The sequence below is a fragment of the Varanus komodoensis genome, unplaced genomic scaffold (genome assembly GCF_004798865.1).
Source record: "Varanus komodoensis strain SLA01 unplaced genomic scaffold, ASM479886v1 scaffold7_1, whole genome shotgun sequence".
NCBI classification, from domain to species: Eukaryota; Metazoa; Chordata; class Lepidosauria; order Squamata; family Varanidae; genus Varanus; species Varanus komodoensis.
In genome coordinates, this window is record NW_025336479.1 from 18274713 (window position 1) to 18289326 (window position 14614).

The 14614-nt window shown below is 37.7% G+C and overlaps 1 protein-coding gene across 1 annotated transcript in view; it reads right to left on the bottom strand.

The window, feature by feature from the left end:
* Positions 1 to 14614, bottom strand: part of SLIT3 (slit guidance ligand 3) — a 524682-nt gene that overhangs the window by 187022 nt on the left and 323046 nt on the right. The window contains exons 8-9 of the mRNA XM_044453633.1: positions 11940 to 12103; positions 7385 to 7526 (exon numbers count right to left, since the gene is read on the bottom strand). Of these exons, the coding sequence (XP_044309568.1) occupies positions 7385 to 7526; positions 11940 to 12103 (306 nt within the window). The remainder of the gene's footprint in view (positions 1 to 7384; positions 7527 to 11939; positions 12104 to 14614) is intronic.

The window sequence follows — 14614 nt, forward strand, 5'->3', positions numbered from 1 at the left end:
ATAATGATATAACTCTGCACCTATAATGTAAAATAGTAAGAAGAATAGGAAGAGGTAGAGGATATAAGCTCCCAGAATGTGAGAGCTAGTTAAGTGCTGGTAACACGAAATTGCTTAATGGACAGACACTTCTGCATAATTCTTCCTTGCAGGGTCACAGCTACGGACATAGAGAAGAGTAAACAGACACAAAGTCCCAAAGCAATTCCCCCAGTGTGTGGGTGAATCTTGACCTAATGGCAATATTATCCTGCCTCATCAAGTGCATCTTGTAATACAGATACTGGGGCTGGGGACACCTAACTAACAGTCACTGGTACAGCTGGAGTTTGGCTGCCATACATAGAGAATAATACTCAGCTGAAGTTACCATTTATCCAGAATGAGGAAAGTTGTTTTGGATTCTTTAAAAATGGAAAAGGTGGCATATAAATCTAATAAACAGGTATTCTCTGTAACAGGAGCTACCACTTGCATATCAACACCATAATGTTTTCTCATAGGCAAGTAGCAGTCACCCAGCAAAGAAAGGACGTTCCCCATGTAGTGCCATACATACAAAGAGCAAAGCCTATAGAAGCAACAAAGATCAGGGGGAAAGAACTCACTCTTGTTTTATTGATTTATTATTTATTATTAAACTTACATTCACTATATTTGCCCAAGGGCAGATTACAATGAGAGAAAAAAATCAGGCTTGCCACCCATTCTTTCAAGGGATCCTATGTCTTTCAGAAGCAAGTGACAGATAAAAAATATAACAGGGAATGTTGTGTCCTGCACAAAGATACTATGATGGAGGAATTTGTAAATTCTATATTTTACATGAACTTTGAATGACACATGGGCCCTATATAAACCAATTTGAATGACTGGCAATTTCACTATGTGATGATACCATAAACTTTATTGACTACAAGTGTTAATATTCCATAAATGATATGACTAATTCACCTGCTTCTCTTTTCTTCGGATGGTTAGCAAATGTATACACACACAGAGAGTGCTTGTGATTCACTTCAAATATATTCTTGATGAGTCATATAATGGATTAGCAAATTCCCCACCATAATGTTCCAGCAGGGCTAGCTTGCCTATTGTCTTGTCACAAGAATGTCAGGTTCTAAGAGCACAGTGTTTCCCCAACTCCAACCATGTTTTCTGCTGGTTTGATAAATCAGCAACAGTACTGCCAAAAAGCCAGAGGTGAGGCACAATGGTGAGAGATCTGGGAAAGGTCCCTTGGTGCTGGAATGAGGTCGGCAGAGACTGAAATGAGGTCATTGCCCCAAGTTCCAACTGCCTTGAGTGGTAAGCACACTTCATCTTCCTGTGCCTATTTGGCTCTTCCCAGTCTTTATTGCACCCGAAGTCTATAGCCAGGGATTGCATACATAAAGCTGGGATCACAGTCTAGGCCACTGGAAGACTAAATTATTTCTCTCCCCTAATGGGGGTAGTTGCATCATTAGGCAGAATTAAGTCATCTCAATAATTAGATGCTGTATGGGGGAAGCAGGTATAAGATACCTTCTTGTGTTGATAATGAACAAGAACCAGGATGTGATTATGCAGGCAGAACCTGCCTTGCAGGAAACATTTTTAATCTTCATTCCAGCAGTGCTCTCAGTTCTTTCCTATGTATTTTTGTTTCCAAGCATTGTGCTTAGCAATAAAACCTATTCTCTAACCCAATGGTATTTATTTATTATTTATTTATCGATCAATAAATAAATCGATATCCTGCCTTTTTCCTACCCACTGAGAAGGACCTCACAAAAATATGAAATTTCCAGAGGTCATTATAATACATAAACCCTCTTTCTACACATAACCCACTAGCTTTTTATGTTTAGACATGGATATATATAATTTTGAGGGAGATATTCACAAGGAGATACAATAGAATGTATAACTGCATTTGGCTATTTGAACCCCATCCCAGACAACCACTCTTCTTTAAGTTTGAGAAGATACCTCATTAATGCTTTTTTAAAGAAAAACAAATGGTTTCTCTGAAACAGTGACAAACCAAATTTAGATCATTAATGTTTTCAAACCATGGTGGAAAACATCTATGATGATCCCTAAATTTCCAGTGACATGCCATAAAAGCATCTAAAGAATAATTGCCTGAGGGTAATGCAAATATTCAAAAATTAGCTATAGTAATGTCTCTTGCCTCCAATAGCTCCACAGTTCTCTGAATCCCAACTAGGTCAGAAGGACCTTTGTTCTCATGTACGGCATTCATTTTCTCAAATGCTTGTCTTCTCCACGAATACTTTGCTTCATGGTATATTTAGTCATTCTCAAGCACAATACTGCCACATTTTCTATGTTGTAGCTTATCTGAAACCCATTTTTTTTTCCTGACAGTTTAGTTCCTGGTATCAGACTCCTTACTAATAATCATATTTTGCTGTGTTCAATAGCACTCTGTGTTCTTGTCATTTATTTCATGGAAAAGTCAGACTTCAGCACAACTACATACCTTAAGTTCTTTGTGAAGTTGGATCTTTCCAAGAAAATGGCACTTACTGAGACAGCTTGGCATAGGGATTGGTAATGAATTATGATTCAAGCTTTCCCATTTAAGTAAAGGCTTCACCTACGGCTCATATAAACAAGAAGTTATAACCTGGCTGCGAAATTTGTTCTGTGTGACCTGTGAGATACAAACTAGTTACACAGACAAGTGGGAAGCGGGAGAATCTTCTGTACTGGCTAGAAATTTCAAGAAAAGTGCATGGCATGGCCTCAGCCTTGAACTCAGAATCAGAGCAGTATAGACCTTCTGTATGGAGTGGCTACTTCATCAGTGGGGGACATGGACTGAATGTGACTTCAGCAGTCCGGATCTTGCAAAACCTGAACCAGGGTTTTTCTGGATTCCTTTTCTCAACAGTAAAGAGTTAACTATATCCATTGTGCCAGGTGGGATATGATGGAAAGGCCAGGGAGTAGGCTTTTTAAGAGTCACGCTCTTCAGGAAGGGAGGATAGTGCATGGATGGATGGACATACAAGCTCTTGGTTCACCTCCAGCATTCACTGAAGCAAATTACTCACTTGGAGCTTTCCAATGTGCTGTTTTGCTTCATGGGTACCTGCCACAGAAAAGTCAGAAGACTGGGCTGTCTTTTAATATATCAGGGTCTGAATTATACGGCAGGCAAGTCCCTTATGACTTGTCCCCATTTTCTGGGCCAGATATACTTGTACCTCCCAACTTGATTCTTGCTGACTTCCTGACCCTCATAGGTGATGTGAATAATGTGTTATCTGAGTAGATGTACAGGGGTATACTTGAGAAAATTTACTTTTACAGTTTTTGGTGTTTCCTGAGCACTCCATGAACTAGTTAAGGGTTACTGAATAGGCAGACTATCACATTATAAAAAGTCATAGTTAAGATCACAAAAAGAAACCAGATAAAATACCACATTACTCACAGCCCAAGAGAATGATCACATTTTCTTCTTTCCAGTCTTGGAAATTCCATCTAACTCTTGCTAATTAGGCAGACAGTATTTAATTGTTTTGCAATTCTGGAGATAGATGGAGCAAGCAGCAAGATTACTGCAATGCACTCTACATAAGGTTCCCCTTGAAGAGTTTAGGCTGTGCTCTTAATTGTTTGCTGAACCACACAGTCCAAGCACAACACCTAAAGGACATGAGGTCAAATTTATGAAATACTAAATTATGCTTTAACTCATCCTTATCTTACAGAAGCAGATAAAAACCTTGTTATCATTCACTCTGATTCATTAACATATTTGTTATATATTTTTAATTATTTCTTGCATTCCACCCTGGCCTCATTAAAGCTGTAATTAAAGCAGCTTACAGGTGATAAAATAACAGAAAATAACAACAACATCAACAACTAAATGTGTTAAAAGCAAACATTACAGCATTCAAACACAGATTCATGCCCTTTACAAGGAGTATTTTGGAAAAGCTACAAGACTGGAAATTGGCCTAGGCTACCTCTCCTGGGAAGTGTTGTTAACTCTACCATACCTCTCTCCTGAACTGCTGCCACCACTCCCTTCTGCACACCCGCACAAGCCTTGAATAGCATGACTGCTGGGTGTTTTGGCCACCTTAACTGTTTGTTTTATACAGCTCTTTCACACAAGTCCTGGGCCCTCATGCTTAGGCTGCACACTCAGGCCACCATATCCCTCTCAGGTATCCTCACTGCCTCCAACCTGGAATCCACAGAAGATGTTCAGCCTCTTCCCCTCAGGCTCCTCTTCCTAATATCTCAAGGAGACACAGCAGCAGTTGCCAGAATACTCTCCTTTCCCCACAAACTGTTGGCCTCAACAGCCTCAGGCTAACTCAGGTAATGGCCTGAACTCTGTTATTTCCCTGACTGCCACCTTCTTCTTTCTTCTCCCAGATTACTCTCAAAGAGGAATGTGCTCCCTCTCTTAGTCATACTGATGCTGGCAGTCTAACAAAACATGATGTTAGTTTTCTCATCTAAGATGCATTCATTCACTGGCTTAGCTGTTAAAAGTTACACTCCAGCTTCCCCTGTTCCTCCAAAGCTCAGATTGACAGTAAAACTGCCTCTCACAGTATTGGGCCTCTGAGTTCTGCAACTGGTTCTGCCCTCTTAGGGAGTGAGAGACAGAACTCCGCCTGTCTGCCACTGATTTATGGTTAGTTCTGTATTGATACTGTTCCTATGACACAAGACTTACCATGTGTTTTACAACCCAAGGCAAGACTGTTGCACATGCAGCTGCCATTTTGAATATACACACCCTACCCAAATGTAGGTGGGCTGTTCGAACCTGGCAAGCATGGAATTGCAAGGGTTAAACAATGACTTGTTTGGGGGTTATGGAGGTTGTTTAGCCCTTGCATAACTCACCCCTGAATAACCCAGACACAAACCCAAGTGGTGTTTGCATATGCAACCTGTTGTCTAACAAGATGTAGCACATTGTCTAAACCCAATTCATGTTGGCTCTTTTTCCTCAAAGCAATATGACAGTGGAGCCAGCTGCCTGGAGAGTTCATGGGCTCTTCCATACTAGAGACATTCAAAAAGAAACTGGACAGTTATCTGAGTGGGATGGTGTAAAATGGTATCCTGCAACAGCAGAGGATTGAACCTGATGGCCTTCATGGCTCTTTCCAACTCTACTATTCTTGATTTTATGATTCTGTGTGTCGACTCCAAACATCACGGAATGGTTTCAGGAGCAATTGGGCTGTGGTAGGTGTCTAAAATAGTAAGAAAAAGTATCTTTCCTATGTCACTAACAATAGAAACCATATATATATGGAAGAAACTATGCATTTCCTCTGGACTCAGAAGCATACAATACTCCAGGATTACCAACCTGGAGTATTCAAGCTTAAATGACATAGGAAGCTTTCTCATTTTGACTGGAGCGATATAAAATATCAAGAGATTTCTTAATTAATATTGCATTAAAATTAAGTTATTCCAAAATTATATTTCAGAAAATGAGCGATAAACAGTTCTGTGGGAGTTCATTTAAGGCTCTGAATTGTACAGATTCTCACTGTTATAATAGCCTTACCCAAAGATCTTGGATGTATTTGTATTCAAATGATTTAAGTAGTTTATCTTTGAACTATTAATACGATATTCCATGTAAATGGAAGACATTTCATGTACTAAATCATTATGAAAGTATTATTGTATATTCCATTCAGTCAGCAGATTTTCAAGCATGTTTTGAGGAAAATGTTTTCAAAGAGTTGGACCTCCCACATCTTCAGCTTGTTTTACTGTACAGTAAATAATATTTCAGGAGATTAAGGAGGAAGTTAATTTCTGTAATATAATGACTACAGAAATCATTACCTAAGCATTTCCCTTGTGGTGAGCATTTTTTAAACAATGCATGTATGATGCACATACAGTCGGTTGTATCCACTAAGGCACTAACAACCCTTTCCATTATTTCTGGTTTGCTGATTGTATTTCACAAACAGTATGTCACTCTGATTTGACTGCATAAGCACCACCACTTATTCAAGGAGTTTTATAACTTCACTGGGGAAGCCCAAAAATAAGTAGAAATATTAATTTTCTAAAGGAGCAGGTGGGCTACGAGAAAGTAGAAGTGCAAAGAAGAAAAATGACTTTTGTCTCGGGAAAATACATATAACTATCATTAGACAAGAGGAAAGCACAGTTAGACATCGGACTACAGAGCTGTGTCACCCAATATTGGGTTAGATTAAGAGATTGAATACACTTAGAGATACACTCACTGAAATCAGTGGAAGTTCAGTTAGTTATGAATCTGATTCCAACCCAATGGTTCTGTCAGGAAAAAAGTGGTTTCATAACAGCATTTCTATAGCTGGTTGTAATGGGATACTAGACCGGACCCCTGCTTTCAACACTAAGCCAAAGGAATTGCATTTCATACTCACTGTTACCATTCCATTCTAAAAGCTGCACCAAGGCAACTCGTAGCAACAAGTGAAAACAAGTGATGGCAAACACTAAAACCTATGTGCTTTAAAGGGTAAGAAACTGATATTACTCCAATGGCAAAGCAATGACATTTATTTTGATAAACTTAGCTCTCAGGTTTACCATTGCCATATCTATGCATGTCTTCTCAGTAGTAAGTCCCACTGAGATCAATCAGCCTTACTTCTAGGTAAACACATATAGAATTTTGGTTAGGTGTATATAGTATTAAAATGACCAGGAAATACCAGTTGAACTGTAGTGTTCTGACGCAAAAAAATCAGGGAAAAACAGATTCCACACACATCTTGTTTTTCTCTAGTCTGACTTTTGGAAGCTTACATGAACTCCTTTTTGTCACAATTGCTAACGTCTAGCAGGACTGCTCAGCCTCCTCTGGTTCTGATGTATTAGATGTACTCATGGGAGTGAATGCCTGCAAACTGGACATTATGTTTCGAAACATAACCCCAAACTAGCAGAAACACTTGCTGCTAGATCAAGACAGGTTAGCAGGGCTCCTGTGTGAACTCCACTGACTTGCTCCATTCTGAAAATAAACATTCCCACTCATTCTGGGTTATATTTGGAATCACAAAAGACCCATTGCACAACCACATGGGTACAACAGGACACTACCCACTGCTGCTTGTATAACCATGCAAAGGTATAATCTTACCCCTTTTTCTCATACTAAACATCACCATATTAGTTTAGTGAAAGCACGACTGGGGAATACCAGGAGTTGTATAACTTCCTTCTGTCTAGACATGCATAAGATTGCACCTTAAGTAATTTGCTAAACATCCATGTGTGTGCTGAAAACGCAAACATTATGCAAAACAGAGACAATCAAGATGGAAATTCAGTTCTACAGAGCACAGAAAGTAAAGGTGATACTTACATTTCCACAATACTCTCTGGCAGGTTGGCTGGAACTTCAGTTAGGCCTTTTCCTCGACAGTCCACAATATTGTTGCTACAAGTGCAAGCAGATGGACAACTGATAGAGTTGGCATTGCAGGACGGAGGTTCAGCATGTGAACCTGAGTAGGAAAAGAAATAAAAATTAACATAGGCACGGTCACACACTCACACATGGATTTGTATGTATTTTATAACTTGCAAGCTGTATTATTATAAAACTAAACCTAATGATGAGCTTGATCAAACATTACAATGTTTCCTTTGCTAAATGACCTAAAATGTTATACAAGGGTTCAAAGAAGACAGGCCCTGACTATTGGCTGCTCTAAATTTAAATGAATGGTGAAAGTAGAAAACACCTAAATTGACAAGGGTTCAATGGATTGTATCCAACAAGGATACAACATCCATCAGCTGAATGGATGTTCTCTATCTTTGCAGCCTTCCGCACTTTCCATATTAGTTCTGGATAATGGTGATATCCTCCAGAAGAAATATGAGTGACATGGGGATGTGGGAAACGAGAAAGTTCCATCCCACAGGCTGAAGTTAATTTACACAACATAGGAAAAATAAATATTGTAAAGTTGTCATGTTTGTGTGAACATGTGCACATATCTGCACACACACACCAAGAATATTGGAATAGATGTTTGTGTTTTTGCAAATAATAAGATACTACTAGTAGTAATTTTTCAACATACTCGTATGTATACATTTATTTGAATAAAGAATTGGAGGGGTCTATGCGACCTTTGCCTTTGAACGTTAACTCTGCTCCATGTTTACTTTATCTTAAAATCAAAGTTAGTACTATCATAGTGGAAACTTTATTTATAATGTTCTTTTTTGTGGAGAGGGGTTCTATTAACTATGCGAGGGCTAATATTTACTACAAGCTTAGTATCTCACTTATAGTTTTTTCTGTTTTTGCCTTTGTTCCGTCTTTATTATCAACCCAGTATGCTCTCTATGCATTTTAAGTGACTGTTTTGCTCTTTCTTGTGACTTTCTCCCCCATGGCTTTCTGATAAGGCTATGAGGGATTTAAGTTAACATTGTGCAGTTCAACATACCCTAATACTTTGTTTAATTTGGAATGTGATACTGATAAAATGTATTAGGTTAACATGAGTAGTATTTGTAAAATAATCTGTACATTTTGTTTCTACCTAGGTTTTAATGTGATCCATTGGGCCGCAATAGAACACTGATGCTTATCAAAGGTATGATATGCAAATAATAGTACTATTTTGTTGACAACTAGTGTCATTCTACTAGCAGAAATTACACTATACTCACAGAAACTAGGTTCCAAAACTATGTGCAAGAGGAGAATCGAACTTATATTAGGTTTCTGCAAGTTTAGTTGCACAACTTGTTGTGCAAATGAGTGTGCATTACACTTGACCAACCTGTTGTGGAACAGATAATGAATGTAATCTGCTTTGCAAGAAGCTGCACATTATGTTTACGGAGTGCAATGTGTTCCGAATATTAACCTTTTATGCATTCAGTCATGGCTTGAATTCTGGATTAGGTATACGTTCTTGTACCGTATTCCTTCAAAGAAATAATAAGATGCACACAGCTTGCCTCTTGTCTGTCAAGTATCAACTATTTAATGCTATGTCACAAAATAAGCATTGTGTTGTCAAGAGAGGAAGGGTGGCCTTATAATCCTTTATATTAAAACACTGTTAAACAATATCAAAGAAAACACTTCCCTGTTCTGAAGCAAAAGAAGAGTTTAAATACTGGTGGAACATATCACCATATATCATCAGTGTCCAAAACATTAGGTATTTAAAAGCTAAAGCCTGAAGTAATATTAAAAAGTGTCACCGAGAGTAGTAAAGAACAAACAAATGCTGCAAGAATAAATAACATCACAAGCTTCCGAATTAGGAAAGTTATTTGTGTGTGCGTGTGCGCATATACAGTTATCAACATCATCCTTTTAAATACAACCTCAAAGGTTCCAAATAGAAGCAAGCTCACCAACGGGTGCTGCCTTTGATTTAAAAAAAATAATAAACCTGAGAATGATTGGAAGGTTTCCCTTTTTGTTACAAAATTATCAGTGATTCCACTGAGAATTGGAATTGGGTAAGCACTGGCATAAACCCATTGTGACAGTGCTGATCTCTCCTTTGATCTTTTAATATAGTCTCACATGTGTCAGAAAGCAAACTAACATACTGGCACACAAGCAAGCAATTACAGCTTTACAACAGGTTTATTTAATAGAGAAGTGTTAAAACTAGAGGTTTCTTTCTCTTGATCCATCATGCCTTTCACAATTCATGGCAATCATTTTAAAGATTTGAATCCTGTTTCTAAAGATTAAAATCAGGAACTCTGGGCAGTCTCCATAATTTGAATGTGTATCTTGCAGCCTGCATACACTTGCAGCTGGGTATTAAACTAATCTGGAATTCAGGGTAACTTGTGATATGAGTCTCAGCTGCTTTGAGTTTGTTATAAAAAAAAAGTGGGATATAAATCTAATAAATAAATAAATAAATATGATACGCCAAGCTCTTGTTTCAAGAATGAAATCCAAAGTCCTGCTGGGCTGCCTGTATGCTACTAAATGAAGTAATATGCTTTTCCATTCAGATTTCCAAAAGTTGTGTGCGTGCAGTAGCAGTGGAAGAATGCCTTTGTCCTTGTCCCATGCTTCCCAATTTACATAATAATATACAGCATATTTATTAAGTCTAAAGTCATGTTAATGACATGTAAACGAAGGGAAAACCATTCAACAAGAATTGAGAATGTGAATTAAAAATCTCTTCCTTCCATTCAGCTTTGAGTATCTGCAACTATAATACTGTACCATGGTTTAGAATGCGTTTGTAACATCATTTCAGAACGCTCAAACTAAAAAACATATTTATAAAGTATATGTTAATGTTTTTTTACAAAAATGAATTTGTGAAAGATTACTGCATTTTGCATGCTTAAAGTTTGTACTACAGCAGGACAAAAATTTATTTTAACTTTCTACAGGAAAGTGTAGTTCCAAATATGTAGGCTATTATTTCTTTTTAATTTCTGTAGCCAATCCATTTTGTTGTTCAACAAATATGTTTTGAGCAACTAAACTGACTCACCACATTCAGAGAAAAAAGCAAAGGTTGCGACAAATGGTTAAAGGTACAGAATAGCAGTCCTCACCACTGCAGGAGGTGAAACCTTAACAAAAACAAACTTTTAAAAGTGCCTTTAATCTTTCACATTATCAACAAGAAATGGGGATAATAAACTCGAAGTAATGTTATCAACTAAATATCTGTGAAATGTTGTAAGGTATGTTGTATGATCAGGGCTTTTTTTGTCATAGAACGCACCAGAATGGTGTCCCAGCACCTTTTTTCGACGGATTTTTCCACATGAATTTGAATTGCCCTGTCGGACGTAGCAGGTCGGTGGCAAAATCATTAAAATTGTGCATGCGGACTGCTTGTGTGTCCGAGCTGGTTGTGATGGCGCTGCTTGGCTTGTGATGCTGCTTGGCTTGTGATTGGTTGTGTGGTCGCGCGCTGAGTGCTTACTGCGGGCGGCGACCACTATGTTTCATTACAGTGGCTGACTATGTGCGAAATGTAAATAATTTCTTTATTTTAAAAAAAGTTGAATTGAAAATCTTTTTTTAATTTTTAGTGTAAAAGTGTGACCCCAAATTTAAAAATGAAAAACATTACTAAATCTCAACCACCGGTCCTGCTAATAAAAAGGCCAGAATATTAAGAACTAAATGTATAATCTTTTAAATAAAAGATTAACAAGATGTGAGTTCCGGCACCTTTTTTTTTTTTTTTACAAAAAAAGCACTGTGTATGATTGCTAATCACTTAGATTATCTTCTGTTATACAGGACCATGTCATCCACAAAGTTAGTTATGGTAAACTAAATTCAATTAGTATTGCATTCTATAAAAAAACACATTTTAAGTTGATACATTATAGATTTTCCAGTGGTACCCATACTATAGCATCATATGTAAGGAAACAGCCAAATCTTAGGGCGCTTGAAAACAGATTACAGTCCCCTGTCCCACCTTCATTTCATAAAAAAATCCTTCCTTCCTTCTTCATTCAGTTAGAATATATGCCAAGGAAAGCTCACTGTGCATTAAGCTAAATACCACTATTTCACACACACTTGCTATTTCATTCCATTTGTATGCTAGTCAGGTACAGAGTGCAAAAGTCTTTCGCTTGAGAAATAGCATCGTATTATTTGTTAATTACTCTCTGTCAGTAATATGATCAGAGTACAATTGAAAAAAGACAATTTAAGTGTAGAATGCTTAACACAGCCCAGCAGTTCAAAAAGACTCTGAACAAATCATAGTAATTTAAAATATTATGCTGTTTAGCTGGGGCATGATTGAAATGGAACTGGCAAAGGGTGACATTTAAATAGGTCCAACATTAGAGAGGTTTATTCAGTGCTTAATGTGAACACCAGCACAAAATGACAGACATAAGCAAAACGATAAACAATAAATTTACTATATTACCTGAGCAGACATATTCCTTCTTTTGAACATCAGCAACATTAAAGCCCCTCAGATGAACAGGTGCCATGCAAAATGTGAACTGTCCAACTGATCGCCTCTGACGCAGCCAATCCGAAAGCCAAGCCAGGTGACAGTCACAGTACAAATAATTGGAGTGAAGTCGTCTGTGGAGTACAAAAAGAGGTTGACATCATACCTACCATTTTCCAAAGTGAAGGCATGAGAAAACAATCTTATATTTAACCAAATGCACCACCCCATGATTTGCACTGATTTTGTACACTGTCCCGAAGTCCTCTTGGTTTCAGTTGTATACCTCCCTGAAGCACTAACAAAGATATAAATGTTGCAAATCTATCAGTCAGTTTAGTTACGTTTGTATATTCAGCTACAACCAATCTTAACAGAAACCACTGACATAATTAAGAACACCTCCAATTGGTAAATTAAAAGGGTTTTTTTTGACATGAGAAATATTGTAGTTAAATGACGTAGCAAACAGCAGGGTTTAGCAAAGCAAATAATGAAGTACAGTCAATGGTAATGCCATAAAGGAACAATTTAGATTATTAGTTTGTGAGACTGGCAATGCAAGGAGGGTGGTGCCCTCGTGCAGCGGCCAGCTGAAAGAAGAGAGTAGGATTTCCACTTATTCCCTCTTGGCTATGCAAGCTTCTTCATGTCTCCCAAAATCTGCTTTGCAGGACTGAGGTATCCTTGGAATAGTATGGAAAGTGGCATGGGGAAAGGGAGATTGCCTTCTGTCTTATGCTGATCAATATTTTCCATCAGTTGGAGGGACACAAATCAGATACCAATCAGAATTACTAAGGGCACAATCCTTTGGAAGTGCCCTGTCCTTAGACAGAAAAAGTTCCTACAACTTCCAGCATTCCTCCGCAAGCATGGGGTATGACTGGCTGGGGATACGGAGAGTAGGAGCCTACATCTGCGTAGGATTACACGCAGATGTATATGGGCAAGTCATCTCTCAGTTTTGTATGTGAATGAAATATTATCAATACATCAGCCTCTCAACCTTAAAAGAACAGTGGTGAGTCATACTTTGTTTCTATTTTTAGATAGCATAAATTACATTTTGGTACTTCACTAGCGAAGTTATACTGCCTTTGTCACATTGTCTAGAAAAAGGTCCAATATTTGAAAAACAAAGTAGAATGTCCAAATAAACTATCAAATATTTCATCCCTTGTCTATGAGTCATGACAGGAAGGCATTAAAGTAGTGCTCCCATGACAATGCTGTCACTTCTGTTGAACAGGACTGGGGAAAACACACTTTTTTGACACACGAACATCACACATTACACTGACAAATCTAAAGTGCTGTAAAACAGAGTCTAGTTCATCTGTGAAATGACTTAACAACATGAGGGGTCCGTATGTTAGACGCTTGCAATGGAGTCCAGTGGCGTCACCTAAACTGACAGTCTCTAGATTTGTATTTCTGCTGGTGGCCTACAAGGTACTTTTGCTGGGATGTTTCCAGAATCCACTTGTTTACTTTTTCCGGTAAGCTTAGGTCTGCTAACCTCCAGGGCAGACTATAGAAAAGCAAACATATCTATTCACTAATTCACTATTCACTATTCACCATATATGCCCAGCCGCCCCCTGAGATCAGCGGGAGAGGCCCTCCTCCGGGGGCCCTCAGTGAAGGAAATTAGGAGGGTGGTTACTCAGAGGAGGGCTTTCTCAGCGGTGGCGCCTAAGTTATGGAATGCGCTCCCCAGAGAGGTCCGCCTGGCGCCGTCGTTATTTGTTTTTCAGCGCCAGGAGAAGACCTTTTTATTTAGGCAGCATTTTAAATGTTAATTTTATTGAATTTTATTTGGCCAGGGTGGCTTATTTTATTCTAATGTATACATTTTAATTGTTATTGTTTTAATTTATTGTGTATTTTTTCTATGTTGTGAGCCGCCCCGAGGCTTCGGCAAGGGGCAGCATAGAAATGTTTTAATAAAATAAAAATAAATAAAAATAATGATGGGGAGAGGGTTTAATTTTGACAAGGTTTTGGAAGTGGCACATAAATTCAGCCCACTGGCCAAATATTCCCAAACTAGTCCATGTCATTTGAGGAACACAGACTTTTCCAAAGTATTTAATGAATTTTAACCAATAACAGCACAAGCTGATAAACACTGATCTGGAAGTAAGCCTCACTAAACACATTTGGAGCTACTTCCAAGTAAACAATCCTAAGATTATGATGCATACATTTTAGTTGCTTAATTATCTGGCTTTTTCTTGTTGGTTGTGTTTAAATAAATAGGCATATCAGTTAGGCTTTTTATTTGGATCATAGATCTTTCGTCTACAAACCAATACATAAAACAATGTTGTGAGACATTGTATTAAAGCAATTAATAAAACCATTATTAAAAATAAAAAGTTGTTCAAACAAGAGAGTAATAAAATATATAAGATAGCAAAATAGAGTAAAATACCAAAATGGGTTACAAATACTCAATAAAGATTGAATAAAGTGTATCCTTGATGTAGATACTTTCTAGAAAATATTGAAAGAACAACAAAACTTGTTTTAAATAAGAAATAATCTAGAATTAAATCTACATCAGAAAGTCAAAGTTATGTCAAAAATTAACAAGTGCAAGTTCTCTACAAAATTATACTCCCTAGGAAATATTAAAA